Source organism: Anneissia japonica, unplaced genomic scaffold, assembly GCF_011630105.1.
Source record: "Anneissia japonica isolate Jap-2015-1 unplaced genomic scaffold, ASM1163010v1 scaffold1005_len2656397_cov198, whole genome shotgun sequence".
NCBI classification, from domain to species: domain Eukaryota; kingdom Metazoa; phylum Echinodermata; class Crinoidea; order Comatulida; family Comatulidae; genus Anneissia; species Anneissia japonica.
Window position 1 is genome coordinate 662,843 of NW_022683792.1, and position 15,962 is coordinate 678,804.

Genomic DNA, 15,962 nt, shown 5'->3' on the forward strand with positions numbered 1-15,962 from the left:
TGTGGACAGTGCTTTAGCAAATTTTTTAAAATGTTTATAAATGTGAATCATAATGTCTTTGCTTAATTAACATAAAATAATAAAATCAACAAAAACTTAATACTTTGAAACATCACAACCTACTTATAATCTGTAGTGCCTAGAAACCAGCTTACACTAAAGCCGGGCACTTATTGTGCGTAGTACACCGAATCCAACTTAGCTTCCAGTGAGTGCTTAGACGACACGACGCCGTCTGTTGATTGTCGGTTGCAGTCTGAACAGATCTTCATTAAAAACGATTAATTGCGCGTATGCTGTGTCTCTGCGTTCTCCATACAATGCCATTGGTCGACGACCGTCGCCCGCAGGGAGTGCACAGCTTAATCAGTCAAATATCTTTGACAATTACAAGCTTTCAAGATCTATGTATATACAGTATTTTATGTAGAAGGCTGCCATTCAATCATTATGCAATTGATAATACAAGTAATAAAATTATAGATTGTATAATTGGACTGTTCTTATACAGTATTATGAAAGACAGATTGGATGATGAGTTGGTGGATTTTCTTTCTTATAACATTTACTGCTGTTTGGTTTTTTCTAGTAGTATGTGGTTAAGAAATACTCAACTGAGCAAAACCAATTAAAGTTTTATCGTCTGGGGCTTCATTTGGTGCAGATTTCTGAAAGAATAAAACAAATAAATAACTAACAATGACATAAGCTTTTTTAAAATTAGTGGCTTAAATTTTGTTATCAGTACTAGATAACAGGGGAGTCTCATTTCGGTGGTTACTATGTGGACTATTTTAGTTGTGAGGAAGGAAAAATGGAATATTACATAATTTGAACCCATATCACTGAGATTGAAAGCCAGCACCTTAGCAGCGCAGCCAAACAAAGTGTAGCGTCATCCCTAGGTACACATAAGTAGAACATACTTCACCAAGACACTACCATACTTCACCAAGACACTACCATACTTCACCAAGACACTACCATACTTCACCAAGACACTACCATACTTCACCAAGAAACCACCATACTTCACCAAGACACCACCATACTTCACCAAGACACTACCATACTTCACCAAGACACCACGGTGGGATTAAAAGCACCTGCACCTCCTGTAGACATAGTACATAATTTCACCAAGACACACCACAGCACTTATGCAGCAATGATATTGAATATTACTTTGAAAAATACACTTTGTTCTCATTGCACTCAACTCAACACCTGATTAAAATGACATGAGGCAAAGCTAGTGTACTCTCTTGAGCTTTTCTCAAGGTACTGCATGTTATCAGTGGCAATGCCAGAGATTCCAAGACAGGGGTCCCAAGGTTCCCGACTGGGGTTCAGGTTCGAAACCCACCTCAGCAAATGTTAAGAATAGGCACTCTCAGACTCTTTAAAATGCTATTTCAACAATGCAGTGTTTCCTGATGAAAATTATTGGTTTCTTCCCTGACAAGCAGTCAGAGTTACATGGGTGGAACCTGTGCCCCCAACTCCCTGTGGGTGCAACCACTGTAAAATATGCAATTGATAATTTATCATATTTATATTACTTATCACCAAAGAAGATTTATTATCAAGTTGTGAAGTGACTTACAAGTCTAAAAACAAAGGATTTGACATCTGGTTGTTCTACGACCTTCCTCAGATTAGCTGCAACTGAAAGAAATATCAACAAATTTTTAAGTATTATAATTGAATTGAATTGAATTTATTCGATGCTCATATATAAAATATAGAAATACAATATAGGAATTTTTTACAATAATCAAATACAACGAGCATCTGGAACACCCATTAGGCCGGGAATCCAGCCCATTTCCAATGGGGTCCAAATTGCACAATTAAAAAGTACCAAAATTAATACATATTAAAAAGGAAAAGAAAAAAAAGCAGCATTTAAAAACCAAGATGCACCCAATTAACTAATAATTTAGATAGAACACAACAGTGCTCAATTGTAATTATTGCAATTGAGCACTATTGAATTCATACAGTTTTTTGATGTGTATTTTAAATGTAGCCATATTAGTAATTAATTTTAAATTAGTTGGGAGAGCATTCCAGTCATTGATAGCCGAAACGAAAAAGGTTGAATGAGACTGATTATTTCCTTTAAGCAGAGGTACAACCAAATTGACTTTATGTTGACGAGTGTTATGTGTATGAATTTCAGAAATTCGCGTAAATTGCTCAGAAAGATTTGGAGTAGTATTATTATTAAGAATCTTATGGACATTACAAAGTCTTAGAAATTTAACTCGATCTTCAACCTTAAGTAGACAAAAGCTGGAAAGCTTTTTGTGACCTACATGTGTCCGTGCTCCTAAATCAAGGATAAACCGAATAATTTTATTTTGGGTGACTTGAAGTTTTTGTTTTAAACCTTTATCAATACCTTCATATCATGAAGAAGCACAATAATCAAAAATGCATTGAATAAGGGCCATAGATAACAATTTTCTAGTATTTTTTCAAGACACCTTGCTTGACGGTAAAGAAACCATAGTCTTGCATTTGCCTTCTTGATAACACTCTTGGCAATATTATTACCAGAGGCTGAATTATCGAGTTAAACACCAAGATATTTGACAGACTGGGAACCTTTTAATGTAAGGCCACCAGTAGTGACTTCAAATGATTTTATACGTTTAAGTTTTTCTTTACTACCAAAAATTATTGACTCTGTTTTGCTGAGGTTTATAGATAATTTGTTGTCAATAAGCCAAATTCTACATGAATTAAGAGTGTTACCAAGTCTATCGGCAACGACATTTGGATCTTTGTGCCAAAATACAATGGCACTATCATCAGCATACAAGAGTAATTTACATTCAGGGTTAATACTGACTATCATATCATTTACAAAGCATAAAAAAGCAAGGGACCCAAAATGCTACCTTGGGGCACCCCGCATGTGATATCCATAGGCTCAGATGATGAATCTTCAAATTAACAACCTGGGTCCTATTCGTCAGATATGAACGAAACCAGTCTAATAATAATAATAACAACAATATAGTGCACTCTCCCAATATCGAGCCCCCCCCCCTGTAGTGTACTATGTTTCGGTTTTCAGGAAAGTTTGGTTTGTGGAACATTTCTATTGATTCCTTTCTGAACAAGGCTGTTGTAGACCAGTTAGAGCCTAGATGCTGAATAGGCTTAGCAAAGGCCTGTGAGTTTGGTATGACTAGCCTACAGTTAATTACTGTACCAATAAAAGGAATGCTTTTATATTATATATTATTTTTTATGTGCAGTTATGTTCTGATGTTTCTTCTAAGCACAACGCATTCTTCATGGTCATGATGCAACTTGCTGGTCCGTTGTTGTAAGCATCATGTTGCACCTAAACTCTGCCCGCTAATAGGTTAATTTTTTTGGTGGGGTCATTGATGTGCAAACATGTGCTTAGCTTTGATGACGTCAGATCGCCCAAAGTTTCATAGTGCGTGACAGCTTGCAGACAGGAACAGACTCAGTGTTAGCTGATAAATTTTTAATTAACAGATTTATTAAAACAAATAAGAAACCCTAGTGGTTTTGTTTTAGAGTCAAATCTACAATGGAAGGCATGACTTTCACTTTATCTAACATTTTACGTTTACTCGTGTGTTGTTTTAATCAATAGATATCTCTATGGCAACAAGTTTGGTTTAGTGTGAAATTCTGTTTTCTGGGCATTCGGAATTCAGAGTTCTACTGTAATAATAATTAATCATGATATAATATTCTATCAGTATGGCATTTTACTTACCAACAATGAAGTCTTGACCATCAATAAGATCAGCATTGACCAGTTCTTGTGAAAGACCTTCAGGTGTGTCTTTCTCAGGTGTGAACTCAAATCGAATGTCATGCAACTCCTGTTTATCATTCCTGTAGTGCAAAAGGAAGAAGAAAATGTGTCATATAGATGTATTTTATAAAACAGGTGGAGTTTCATATTCCTTGTTCTGATAATCAAATCAATCAATCGATCAATCAATAGTTTGAATATTTTCAAAAAATATTCTAACAAACACAGGAAACAGCTAGAAAAGAAACTAAAATTAAAAGCTGGGTTGGTTATGTTATTATTATCATTATTACTGTATCATCATTTCATTGCCTTGTAAGACACAGACTTAATTAATAAGCCACATAAACTTATGGGGATAATGACAACTGAGTTGGGTCACACCTGATCAAGTGACAATGAACAGTGGATTAATAGGCAGAAACAACAGAATGTGCTCTAAAATTAAGGTCAGCTGAGACTAGTTTTATCTTACAAACAACTGAGCCAGCAGTAATCCAAGGTCTTGTCTGTAAACACCAGATCAAGTGACAAATTTATGACAAAGAGATCAGGATGAACTGGGGTTCACTTTACCTTAACCTGAGAACAAGTGATATTGTTTTCAATCCTTCACTCGTCGTTGCTGGTGCTTGAACTGTTTCTTTGACAACAGGTTGAGCATCGACAGGTGGTTTGGCTTCCTCGGGCACTTTATCTTTACTAGATTCAGAGTCGCCCTCTTTCGTTTCATTCCTAGAGGCCTCTAATTGCCTCTTTATCTCAGCATGGTCAATTTTAACACGGGGTGAACGACCTATACTGGCTGCTCGTCCTTCCTCACTATCACTATCCAACTCTTCATCTGACCATTCCCAAGTTCCATCCTCAGTCCGATGCAGACGCCCACTTGATCCCGGAACACGTTTCACCTAAATCGATAAGAAAAACAGGTGTCAGTGTGTATGTATCAACCTTAACTGTTAATGTTCAGAGTTGTAAAAATGTTCAGAAACCATTAGAGCTTTTCTTAAATTCTATAGTGCACTACCTTTCAGTTGTTGTTTTAGGTCAAGAGGTCATTTACCTAGCTGAATAGTGACAAATGCATTTTTATTGAAAATTCTACAAATCACTGAAAATCTACCCTTGTTTTTCGCAATCAAGCTTAGGCAATAACCTATGTTACACTGCAGAGGGGGTAAGGGATTTTTTATGATGAAAGTATTGATCAAAATTGGATTTCAGAAGATATTTTTAAGAGCTTAAAGACAAGATACTGGCCAGAATGATAGTGAAGTAATGATGAATAAGCTACTACTGCTATGGGGTAGGCCTAGGCGAGTACTTTACATGACAGCTCAGATTGGTTAATTGGTTAGTGATTTTTGGTAAATGCGTAGTAATTCAGGAGATAAATGTAGCTTTAAAGCTTATTACATGATGCAGAAGCTTCCATTTTATTTTTTTGTGAGTCACCAGTAAGACATAACAATAGGTTGTGGGAGAGGAGCTTCTAGCATACAGTAAATATTACACATTTTTACATTGACAACGTTTATAACATTGATAACGCCTGTAATAAAAATAAATTGGCACCTAATTCTAGCATATATTTACATATTTAAAAAAGAACATGCAAGTTTTATACTGTTATGCAAATAAATTACTAGCTTTTTTAACTGAAATTCAAGAAAAAATTCCCCTATCCATTACTGCAACAGATGTTTACATAATATTCTCATAGTCTTTGCATATACCTTCAAAGTCAAGCAGCAAATGTAAGAACATGAACATCTGAGAGTCACTGATTATTTTTTTTAATCTGTTACTTATTGATGGTCAACTTATGCTCTGTCCTGACTATTAAATTTCCAACAACACAAACCTGTTGTGTGCCCATATATAGTCATGATGTGCCTATATATGGTGATGATGTGATGTCATCATGACCATATTTAGGCATGTCACATGTTTTGTCAAATAAAATTTGATAGTCTGGACAGGGCTTCATGTGGTTTAACAATTCAAAAACTGAAAGGTTTACTGATTAATCTCAGATAAGATAGTACAGTAAAATACATACTCCAAGTATGGAAATGCACACTATCGTGTCGGGATACAATATTTCAGGAATGATCAGGATTCCTGATGATGACATAACTAATGTCGAAATATTGAATCCCGACACGATGGTGTGCATTTCGATACTTGGAGTATGTATTATACTATTTTAACAATTCAATGTTTTACATGAATTTCTGAGGTTATTTATTTTTTGATTGGCATTATATATCTTTAAAGAACTAACGTCTGAAATGAGCTAAAAAAAAAATTGTATGTATACAGGACTACAGTGGCAGATTCCGGAATTCAAAATAGAGGGGTCCACGCTAACGTTTGGGCTGAGGTAAGAAAATTATGATTACGACATTTCGAGATTTTTTTATATAAATAAAATTTGAATATAATTTATTTTTCTTCATTTTTTTATAACTTTGAAAAATTTAGGAGGGGCTTGTATGGCTGCTACCCTTCAATCCACCAATGTATTGTACAGTAACATCTCCCAATTGCGTACCCCTCCGTCCAAGCAGGGTTCGTAAATGAGAAAATTCGTATTTTAGAGAGTTCAGGTTTTCAGCATCTCAGTGTGCTAAGGGTTGGCCTAGGCCTATGCTACAAAGTACAGGGCTGGGTAGGCCTAAGACTTGCCATGGGAGAAAAATTTTGTCACGAAACATGTCTTGGATTTTACTGTTTTCTGCAACAAAATAATACTTTACAGAAGCCAAAATTACCTGTGCTCAATGTGAAATATTGATTTTAAGTGATTTATGAATGAAAATATGACCATATAATGTAAAAAATGAGTGTTATTATTCTTTTCATAACTAGCGCCCCTAATGATCAAAAAGAGAGATTTACTGTACAGAATGCCTGAACAAGCATGCATAGCCAAAATATAATATATCTCGGCTGAAAACGATTGCTATTTCTTGCTTTAAAATTATATATCACATTACTGGTTTAATTGTTTTCTCTCTTAGCTCATGTAACAATTTTAATTATTTCTGAAGACTTTTAAATACATTTTAATGTGTTTTTGTAGTTTAAAACGATCGTTCGTAATGACGTCATCAACGCAAATTTGGTTCGTAAAATCGAGAGTTCATAAATGCGAGGTTCATAATTGGGAGATGTTACTGTATGTTATTAGTTTTAGATCAAAAATCAAAATAACAAAAAACCTTACCAATTAAGATCCCTAAATTGGCTGGTAAGAAAGAAATTTAAATAAGCTATTAACTGTTGTAATTTACTTGTCTTTAGTTAAATGAGAGATGGTAGATCATTAAGCTTAAATATAACAAATAAATACTTCAACCTTTTGGCTCCTATCCTTTAAAGTGGGTCCCAGATTTAATAGGTTTTCTTGTAAAAATTGTTTACCCTTAGCTTTCTTGAAAAATGGCATCTTAAGCAACTCTGCAGCAGTAGGCCTGTATAAAAATTTTTAAAAATATATATAAATTAATTTTACATTAAAACATCAATTTGTAGGGATATCTTGTTGGATGATGCAGAGATGATTTAGCAATACAAAACGATTTTTCCCATATTATTTTTTTGTGGAAGCGTTTGGCACAAGATTTCCCAACCTTGAGGTTGAGCTTTCAATTCTTCGCTGTGCATTTCATTTGAGTCCAGGCGCTTTGTCTACATTGATTCAGTCTACACAGCTGTACAAATGGGTACCAGAAAACTGCTGGGAGTAAGCTGCGGTGGACTGGCATCCCACGCAGGGTAGCATCATACTCTCATCCACTTCATGCTACCCAGACACTGGGGATAAGATCCAGCCCCTATGGGCCTAGTGGCTCGGCAAGGACTTACTTACTTACCATATGATTTCAGTGGTAATGGGAAAAAGCGGTGGTACTGTATATCTAACAATAATTAAACATTATACCTACCTTAAATTAGGTACCTTCTGCAGGCATTTACTGATCATTTTCTTAAATTCTTTACTATATTTCTTATGTTCATCTTTATTATCAGTACCAGTCTCTAATGTTGGTGGCTCATTTTGCAAAGTCAGCATAAGCACCTGAAAAATCGAAACACATACGATTATCAAAGGTGCTAATGTATCTTCAAAAAATGTGCTTATTTGACTGAAGTTAGAAAAGGTGAATGTGTGTCAAAGAATTTGAAAAGGTGACAACCGCAATAAAATAAATATCTATCACTGATAATTTTGTTTAATGCAAAGGAATATATTTTGGAATTAATAAACATTAGATGTTTCTATGTAAAGGAAAAAGTCTATCCTTAGCCAATGAAACTACATATTCAGTGCAGTGTATGATGTGATTGTGTGTAAACACATATAATATTATTATAGGTGATGCACTTTAAGTTGTAGTTTATGCAAATAATATCTAGTTGGTTCTAAAAATGCTTTCAATTTTCATTAAGTTCTATTTATTATTTCAGTAAGTAGTGTTACATTAATAATAATCACATGACGTAAGAGACGGACCTTCATTGGTGGAAACTTTGAATAGGGTGCTGTACCAGTAGCCAGTTCAATTGCTGTTATACCAAAGCTCCAAATATCTGCCTTAAAATCATAACCAGAAATCTGACAAAGAAAACAATCAATAAGTAACTATTTTTTTCTTGAAATAACCTACAACAAATTAAGAAGTGTTTGTGTTCTCAGCATGTGCTGGTTACTTAAAATATTTTGTCCTGTGTTGGTAAAAAATCTCACCACCTGGTGATGGTATCTTACCTGTTCCATCACCTCTGGGGCCATCCAGCAAGGGGTCCCAACAAATGTTGTTCGATATTTGTCCCTAGACATGTCACCACCTGTCGCCAACCAACTGCTGACCCCAAAGTCAGCTAACTTTACAGATCCATCCTCTCCTAGCAAGATATTGCCAGCCTTTACATCCCTGGAAACAAAGAAGGAAGAGATTGAAGTCCACTAGTCAGAAAAGGTAATGACAGCAGACAGCATCATTTATATGCACATGATGCCAAGATATCTATGTACTTCAGTTTACTACACTGTGAAACACATACTCAAATCTCTGGCGAAATATTCTATAATGTTGCTGTTTGCAATTAACCTTTGCATTTGCATTGAAACTCACTAAGTACCACTTAACTCCTGGGTGGAAAAAAAACAATGTGGATTGCCCAAGGCCACAATCAATCAATCAAAGTTCAGACGTAAATCTCCGATCTTTGAATCAATACGTAAATTTTTTTTACGGCTGAACTACAATATTCCATAATCATTACAACCATTATCAAAATCATGACCACTCAGTGAGCAGATCCAAGAAGGTAGTAAAAGGAGCGCTGGACCATACCCAAAACCAGTGACATCTCACAATAGTTTCCATCCTCCTCCTCAGACCAGAGGAACTTAATTGCTACTTGTGCCTCAAGAAAAAAAAATCCTGAAACTGCCACTGTCATTGTCAACATCAACATAATCAATGCAAAATTAAAAATCACATTATTATCACAATCATTATCATTTTATTATTATCATCATCATCACTACTCAATCTACTTATCCACTACCTCCATTAATACACCAACATACCTATGAATCTGACCACTTTCATGAAGGTACTCCAGTCCTTTTAAAACTTCTTTTAATATGGTTGCTATGACGATTTCATCTAAGACTCCTCCTTTGTTCTTACCCTGTTTTACTATGTGTTTTATGATATCTAGCACAGACCCTGTGTTTAAAAATTCAACATAATTTGAATATTAACAAAATGGAAGTATTGTAAAACAAAGAATATAAATATAAATTTTTCATTTTGTTATTTCTCCAATTAACAGTGATAAAGCATACAATATAGATAATAATCAATTCACAGTGATTTGTCAGTGTAGTACTGATTGGCCAGTGTAGAGTGATGGTAAAGATATATCATGAATATATTCGACATTGATTGGGCAGTATATGCTCAATGCAATCAATATCCATTCTGTTGCCAATTACCTGCTTGCTGTTGAGATAAAAGGAGACAAAACTCACCAGCAGACAACAATTTCATAATGAGCCAAAGTTCTTCTTTAAAAACAAATGAAGTGTAGTAGGTAACAACATTCTCATGTTTACAATGTCCCATAAATTGAATTTCTTTCTAGAAATAAAAAAGGGGAATATTAATAAATTTCATGCAAAGCAATTATGTTTATTTTAAATTATAACACAATATTATATTACAGTATCATTGTTTCACACTGCATTATTATCATTAACCATCCTTTTCCTTTTTTTAGGTAGGCATACAATGCATTGACAGACAGTTGACCAACTTGTCTACAAGATACAGTATCTTCAACAACAATTAGCTCAGACAAGCAGCCTGTGGCAGCGCATTGTCCAGCACTCCAGAAATGTGCAGACAGGGAGTCCGATATATTCGAAAGCGGGATCTGAAATGAACAGTCAAATAGAGGCTTGGTCAGGGTCCCAGAACAAAAATCCGTAGTAGGGTTCACAGGTAGTTCATAGCTTGGTATAGTCCACATTGTGCTTTTAGAACAATACTATGGATTGGCAATCAAAATAATGGTATTTGGATAGTCACATTATTATTTTTGGCCCGACCTCATTGTGGTGGACTGGGGGTCCAGGCCTGACCAACGGGGTCTGACCCCCACTAGCAACACCACTGTGTTTGTGCAACAGACATGCCCTGCTTATAATCTATTCGCATAAGATTGTTGCAGTCTCATTTTAAGAAATCAATTTATTTATGAATTTCAGTATGAATAATTAAATTATGCTACAGTGTGGCTGAGTAATTATATAACATATACTCTTACCTTTTAATTTATGATAATTTTTGCACCACTGCCTGTAAAATTTTGCTACGCTTAAATCTTCATTGATTTTTATAAATGAATATCAATATATTCTTGAGTCAAGATTTATATACTCATGTCCTTTTAAAAGATTCAGTGGTACATCAAATTGGAGAAAAGTAAATTAAATCAAAGCAAAGAAAGATTATGATTTATTATAAAATTGATGCCCAGCAAATATTTTTGTTATTAAGTATGTTGGATAGTGGTACAAAAGAATTAAGGCATCTCCTTGTGATCCAGGTTTGCGATTTTAACCTTTTACACAAGGTTAGCCAAGTTTCATTGTTGTCAACATTGAATGACTGCAATTTTATTCAAATGTATAATTAGTCTCTTTTACTCTTTTTATTATTATAATTTTATATTATTATATATCCCATTCCCATTCCCTATCCAGGCAATACAAGTCATTTTGATTCTGTATACTTTTGCCAAATAAATATTATTATTATTATTATCAAAATAGACTAACCCAGAGTTCATCCATAGAAGTCATACATTTTTCCAGGTTGATTCTTTTAATCGCAACTTTTTCTTGTCGAGCCTTGCAGTAGGCCTCTTGGACACAGGCAGTCGCACCATATCCTGCAAGAGAAATCAATCTATAAATAAAACATATCCCATAAAATGAAATGTACTCCACATTGAGCGATCAACCATGATTTACTAACAACCACCATATATACATTAATAGTCTACGGTGATCTACTAGCCTACTATACACAGTACAAGTGCATTAGTTGCAGCAATAGGATTCAGATCAATTACTATCAATGCATTAATTAAAATGACACAAGGAGGTTTGGCATGAGAACTAAACATTGAGTCTTGTCCAGATTATCAAATTGTCTTTGACAAAAACTGTTGTATGCCCATATATTATAGTCATGATGTGCCTATATATGGTCATAATGTGATGTCATCATGACCATATTTAGGCATGTCACATGTTTGTTTCACATCAGGGCTTTAAAGGATACTGACTATAAACTATATACATTTTAATTTCATTTATTCCAATATTTGAAACAATAATTTACTGTACATACAGTAGATGTTTTATCAATGATTATCATAGAGATTCTAAAGGCAATGCTGTTTTTGTGTTAGGTTTTGGATATTAACTGAAAAAACAAATGGTTAACAAGTTTTTTGTTTCAGTATATTGCCTTTCAGTTCTGAAACATTGATCAGCATAAAAAATGTATATGGATAAATCTAAAATGTTTATGTAAGACAAACAACCAATAGTCTAGTAGGAAAATTCAATTTCATATTTGATACAGTTTTATCCCAATACAGCAATTATGATAAATAGCAAACTAATGTAATGTCCAATTAGATCATCAATCCTAGGGAAGAAGCAGAAAATAATCACACATGTAAAATAATTATAAAACATAAATATCTTACCAAAATATAATATTAATAAATTAATAAGTATAGTATATATTAATAAGTTTAGTGTAATAATGGTTTTTTTTTTTTAATATCAAAACAAGAACTGGATAAATATTATCATGCGTTGAAAACTGCTATTTTAAGTATTTTCAAAAAGAGGTGCCAGTTGAGTAAGACAGTATAACACGCCTGGAATATGTCAATAAATGTACCTTTTTCAAGGTGACAATACATGTAATCAATACCTTTGCAGGTGTAAGGTGGCAATGCTGTACTCTGGAACTAGTACTGGCGTGGGTTTCAACTTAGACTTAATCTTCCTTAGATAAAATTGCTATGGTAATTTAATACACATAATCTTAATAACAAACAAGTAACTATCAATCAATAATTAGTTATATAATAACAATAATATATATATAAATAATAATAATATTAATAATAATGATAATAATAATAATAATAATAATACTAAAATAATATTAATCTAAGTACTAATATCAATAACAATTTTAAGTTATTTTTTATAATGATGTAGGCAGAAAACACTGTTTAAGTATAGAGTTTTAAATAGCTGACCTATAGTATAACATTAAATGATGAATTTAAAATTTCATAATAAAAAATAATTATACAAAACAGAAGAGTTGTAATAATGATACAATATTGATGATAAAAATAATTAATATGTTAAATATATAATAAATAACAATAATATTAATAAAATAATTAATAATAATAATAACATCATAGACTGTATATTAATCATAAAAATAATAAGAAAAATAATATTGATGCTTTTTGTAAAGTCATATGTACAAATTTAGGATCAGTTACATTGACATCACTTCTGAATCAACAGAAAATTTGGGATCAAAAAAATGTTTTTTCCAAAGTTTAGGACAAAAAAATAACCGGCAAAAAAAATAGATACTGGACACCGTCAGGATGTGTTTGATTTGTTGCATCCCCTCCACAGAGGTGAGTAATCGAGGGAGGAAGTATACCAATATAATATAACCAATAGCTAGAGCATGCTGTATAGTAAACACCATTGAGACCTCAATGAAACACTAAGCTGTGTGTCACGTACAAAAGCACATGTCACATACACATGTCCATAAAAGGTCAGCAATTGGTCAGTTTAATAATCGGTTAATGGTTACAAGTATTAATTTGCTTTAGAAATAATAAAATGTATGCTACTGACACATGGTTTTTCTGGAAATTATATGTGCGTTGAAGATCTGTACTACCAAATGCATAAATTATATAATTTTTAAATAATACTGCATGTAATGATAGAAAGTAGGCCACACAGTACCATAGGATAAGATGCACATTCAAATACTCCTTTTTAATCAACTTAAGCAGCCCTGGAACATTACCTTTTCCATGTAAGTTTTCTTTTTTTGTTTAATAAATTAATGAAAAATTAATAAAATGAACCTGCAAAATGGATCATCATCATCATGAACAAGAAATTTAAAACAATGAATAAAGTTGAAAACAATTGGGATGATTGATAATGACAAATTAACTGATGATTTTCTTGTTGAATAGCAAACAGTTGGCATATAGAGATGATAATATGAATAAAAATATTCATATTTAAATAATGATGATATACTAGGCCCCCTATGTAGTAAGTCTGTAAAATAATAATTTGAATTGTGAATGATAATGATGTGTGATTCTATTCTGATAATAATATTATAAACCAAATGAGGAATCAAATGACATCTTAATTAAATACAACGATTTCTCTGCCTGTAATTTATTCCACTGTCTACCCTCGGATGTGGTATGTCGTGAGCCCAAACTAAGATAAGAAGGGCTTATCGAAGCTTACTGTAGGTCTAGGCCTATATCTAGGCCTATGTTAGATTGCGATTCAACGGCAGACGTAGCAGCAGAACTGCCAAAGAAAACACAAACCGTCCGCAAGGAGGCCTAGCCTACAAAACACTAGCCTAGCCATGCCATGTGCCTAAAGTAAACACGACGGGAGTTAGCCACACAAATTGCTCAAACTAAATTTATAGATATCATAATTATATGCAAGCCATACCTATAATATTCCCTAGCTCGTACTCATCTCCTTTATTAGGCCACGGAACAATAGTTACTGGTGGTGAAGCGACGGCTCCCCCAGCTTCCGCCATGATGATACTACAGTATATTAACCGCGGTTATCGAGTTCGTACTTTTGGTGGTTTGAAGAAAACATTCCGGCCATGTGATACACAAAAATAACTCTCAAGTTCAAAATTCGATTTACAGTATAAGACTATATCAAATTTGCTTCTCGGTCTTATGAAAGTTATTTGAAATCAGCATGACTTTATTTATTTCTTTAAATTTTAGATTTCTGTCTAATCTATTTTCCAACATTCACCTTTAGACCTACAGTAATTGCTAACAACTCCCTGGTTTATTAATACTTATTCCTACAACAAATTTAAAATAGACCCTGCCTCAGCAAACGTCCATGAGTCAATGTCAATAGTTAATAAAATATAGTTGCTGCAGGAAAAGTTGTTTTTTGTAGCCTGAAAGACAACAATTGACAAGTATGGTGGACTCGGTATTTTATTATAGGCTAGTTTGTCTATTAGCGGTTGGCAAAGTTGGTTCAGATTTTTTTTTTTTTTAAAGTTTAAATCCAGAATGAAATGAGTGTTGTCCCTATTTTTTTTATGGTGTCGACGTAGGTCACTTGCTAATTCATGTCAAAAAAATGGTTCCGCCATGAACAATTTAGATTACCAAATTGCTTTTAAAGTGAACCAGACTTCATTGAATTAGTCTTTGACAGTCAGTCACTCAACCATGATTGAATTGTAAACTTTTCTATAACGATAAGCCAACTCCCCATGTTCTCAACTCAAAGTACAGTTACACTCACTCAGAATTACTCATCTGCTGCATAAGCATGGGATACGGCATTGCAACTTATTTATCGTTCATAAATTATATTTAATTTTTTATCTCATCTGTTACAACCTTCAGATTTTGAAATTTTTAAAACAGATCAATTAAGACGCACTTGTTCAAATAAAGCGATCCTACTTTCACGTACCCTTGGATTCGTGTGTATTCTATTTCTCTTCAGTCTTTTTTTTAACGTTTTATTGGACAGTATACTTGATTGCGTTGCTCTGAGATTCCTGTGTTATTGTGGTTTTAGTATTTTGGCCCACCAAACGTTTAGCATGCGAATCAGGGAGGGTGTTCTGATTTGATTATAAAAATAACTCTCCTCAGTGAAGAACCAATCAAACAAATATTAAAATTAAAGCCCGTTTATATACAATTTCGCCCCACGATAAAATCGTCAATCCGTAATTCGTTATTCAGATATTTTTTTTTTAGAAACGTCAAAAGTAAATTCAGAGTGGTTATTAGCATATCTAGGCCTATGTCTAAAATATAAAAATGTAAAATTCAATAATTCATAGCTTCAAAAATATTATGTTCTATTTTATAAATATTTTTCTAATTTATGTATAAGTAATTTAATATGTATCAACATGTGCGGTATACATTATAAGCTTAATATAATAATGTAATGATTAGTCATTTATCTATGTCATTTATTTTATTTACTTATCTTAGTAGAGGCCGCCGCCCTAGTCATTAGTTAGAGGTAGGCCTACACCTATTTGTTGACAGTGTCTGTTGCCTGTGCTTTCCTGGCAGAAAAGACCTTGGTAATAATGTAAGGTACTTGTTATGTTATGTTCGTTTGATTTATTGATTTGTATTATATTTTGTATATATATTTGCCTGAATAAATAATAATAAGCCATTAACCATTTGCAAAATGTAAAGAACAAGCTGCATGGATTGTCTG

At 33.4% G+C, this 15,962-nt stretch overlaps 1 protein-coding gene across 1 annotated transcript; it reads right to left on the bottom strand.

Moving 5' to 3' along the window:
* Positions 1 to 103: 103 nt before the first annotated feature.
* LOC117101666 (serine/threonine-protein kinase OSR1-like) lies at positions 104 to 14,332 on the bottom strand. The gene is made up of 12 exons (XM_033241697.1): positions 14,178 to 14,332; positions 11,178 to 11,290; positions 9,867 to 9,975; positions 9,420 to 9,561; positions 8,592 to 8,757; positions 8,337 to 8,438; positions 7,768 to 7,901; positions 7,179 to 7,293; positions 4,388 to 4,722; positions 3,770 to 3,891; positions 1,607 to 1,668; positions 104 to 668 (listed from the first exon to the last, which is right to left on the bottom strand). Exons 1-12 carry the CDS (start codon positions 14,269 to 14,271, stop codon positions 600 to 602), a joined length of 1,563 nt encoding a protein of 520 aa, XP_033097588.1. The 5' UTR covers positions 14,272 to 14,332; the 3' UTR covers positions 104 to 599.
* Positions 14,333 to 15,962: the final 1,630 nt, after the last annotated feature.

Excerpts from the sequence above, each read along its gene's own strand:
- LOC117101666 (XM_033241697.1), bottom strand. The coding sequence starts at position 14,271 with ATGGCGGAAGCTGGGGGAGCCGTCGCTTCACCACCAGTAACTATTGTT. Across the intron at positions 8,758-9,419 it reads GAAAGTGGTCAGATTCATAG|GGATGTAAAGGCTGGCAATA; the intron begins GTATGTTGGTGT and ends CTTTGTTTCCAG. Across the intron at positions 4,723-7,178 it reads TAAAGGATAGGAGCCAAAAG|GTGAAACGTGTTCCGGGATC; the intron begins GTTGAAGTATTT and ends TTATCGATTTAG.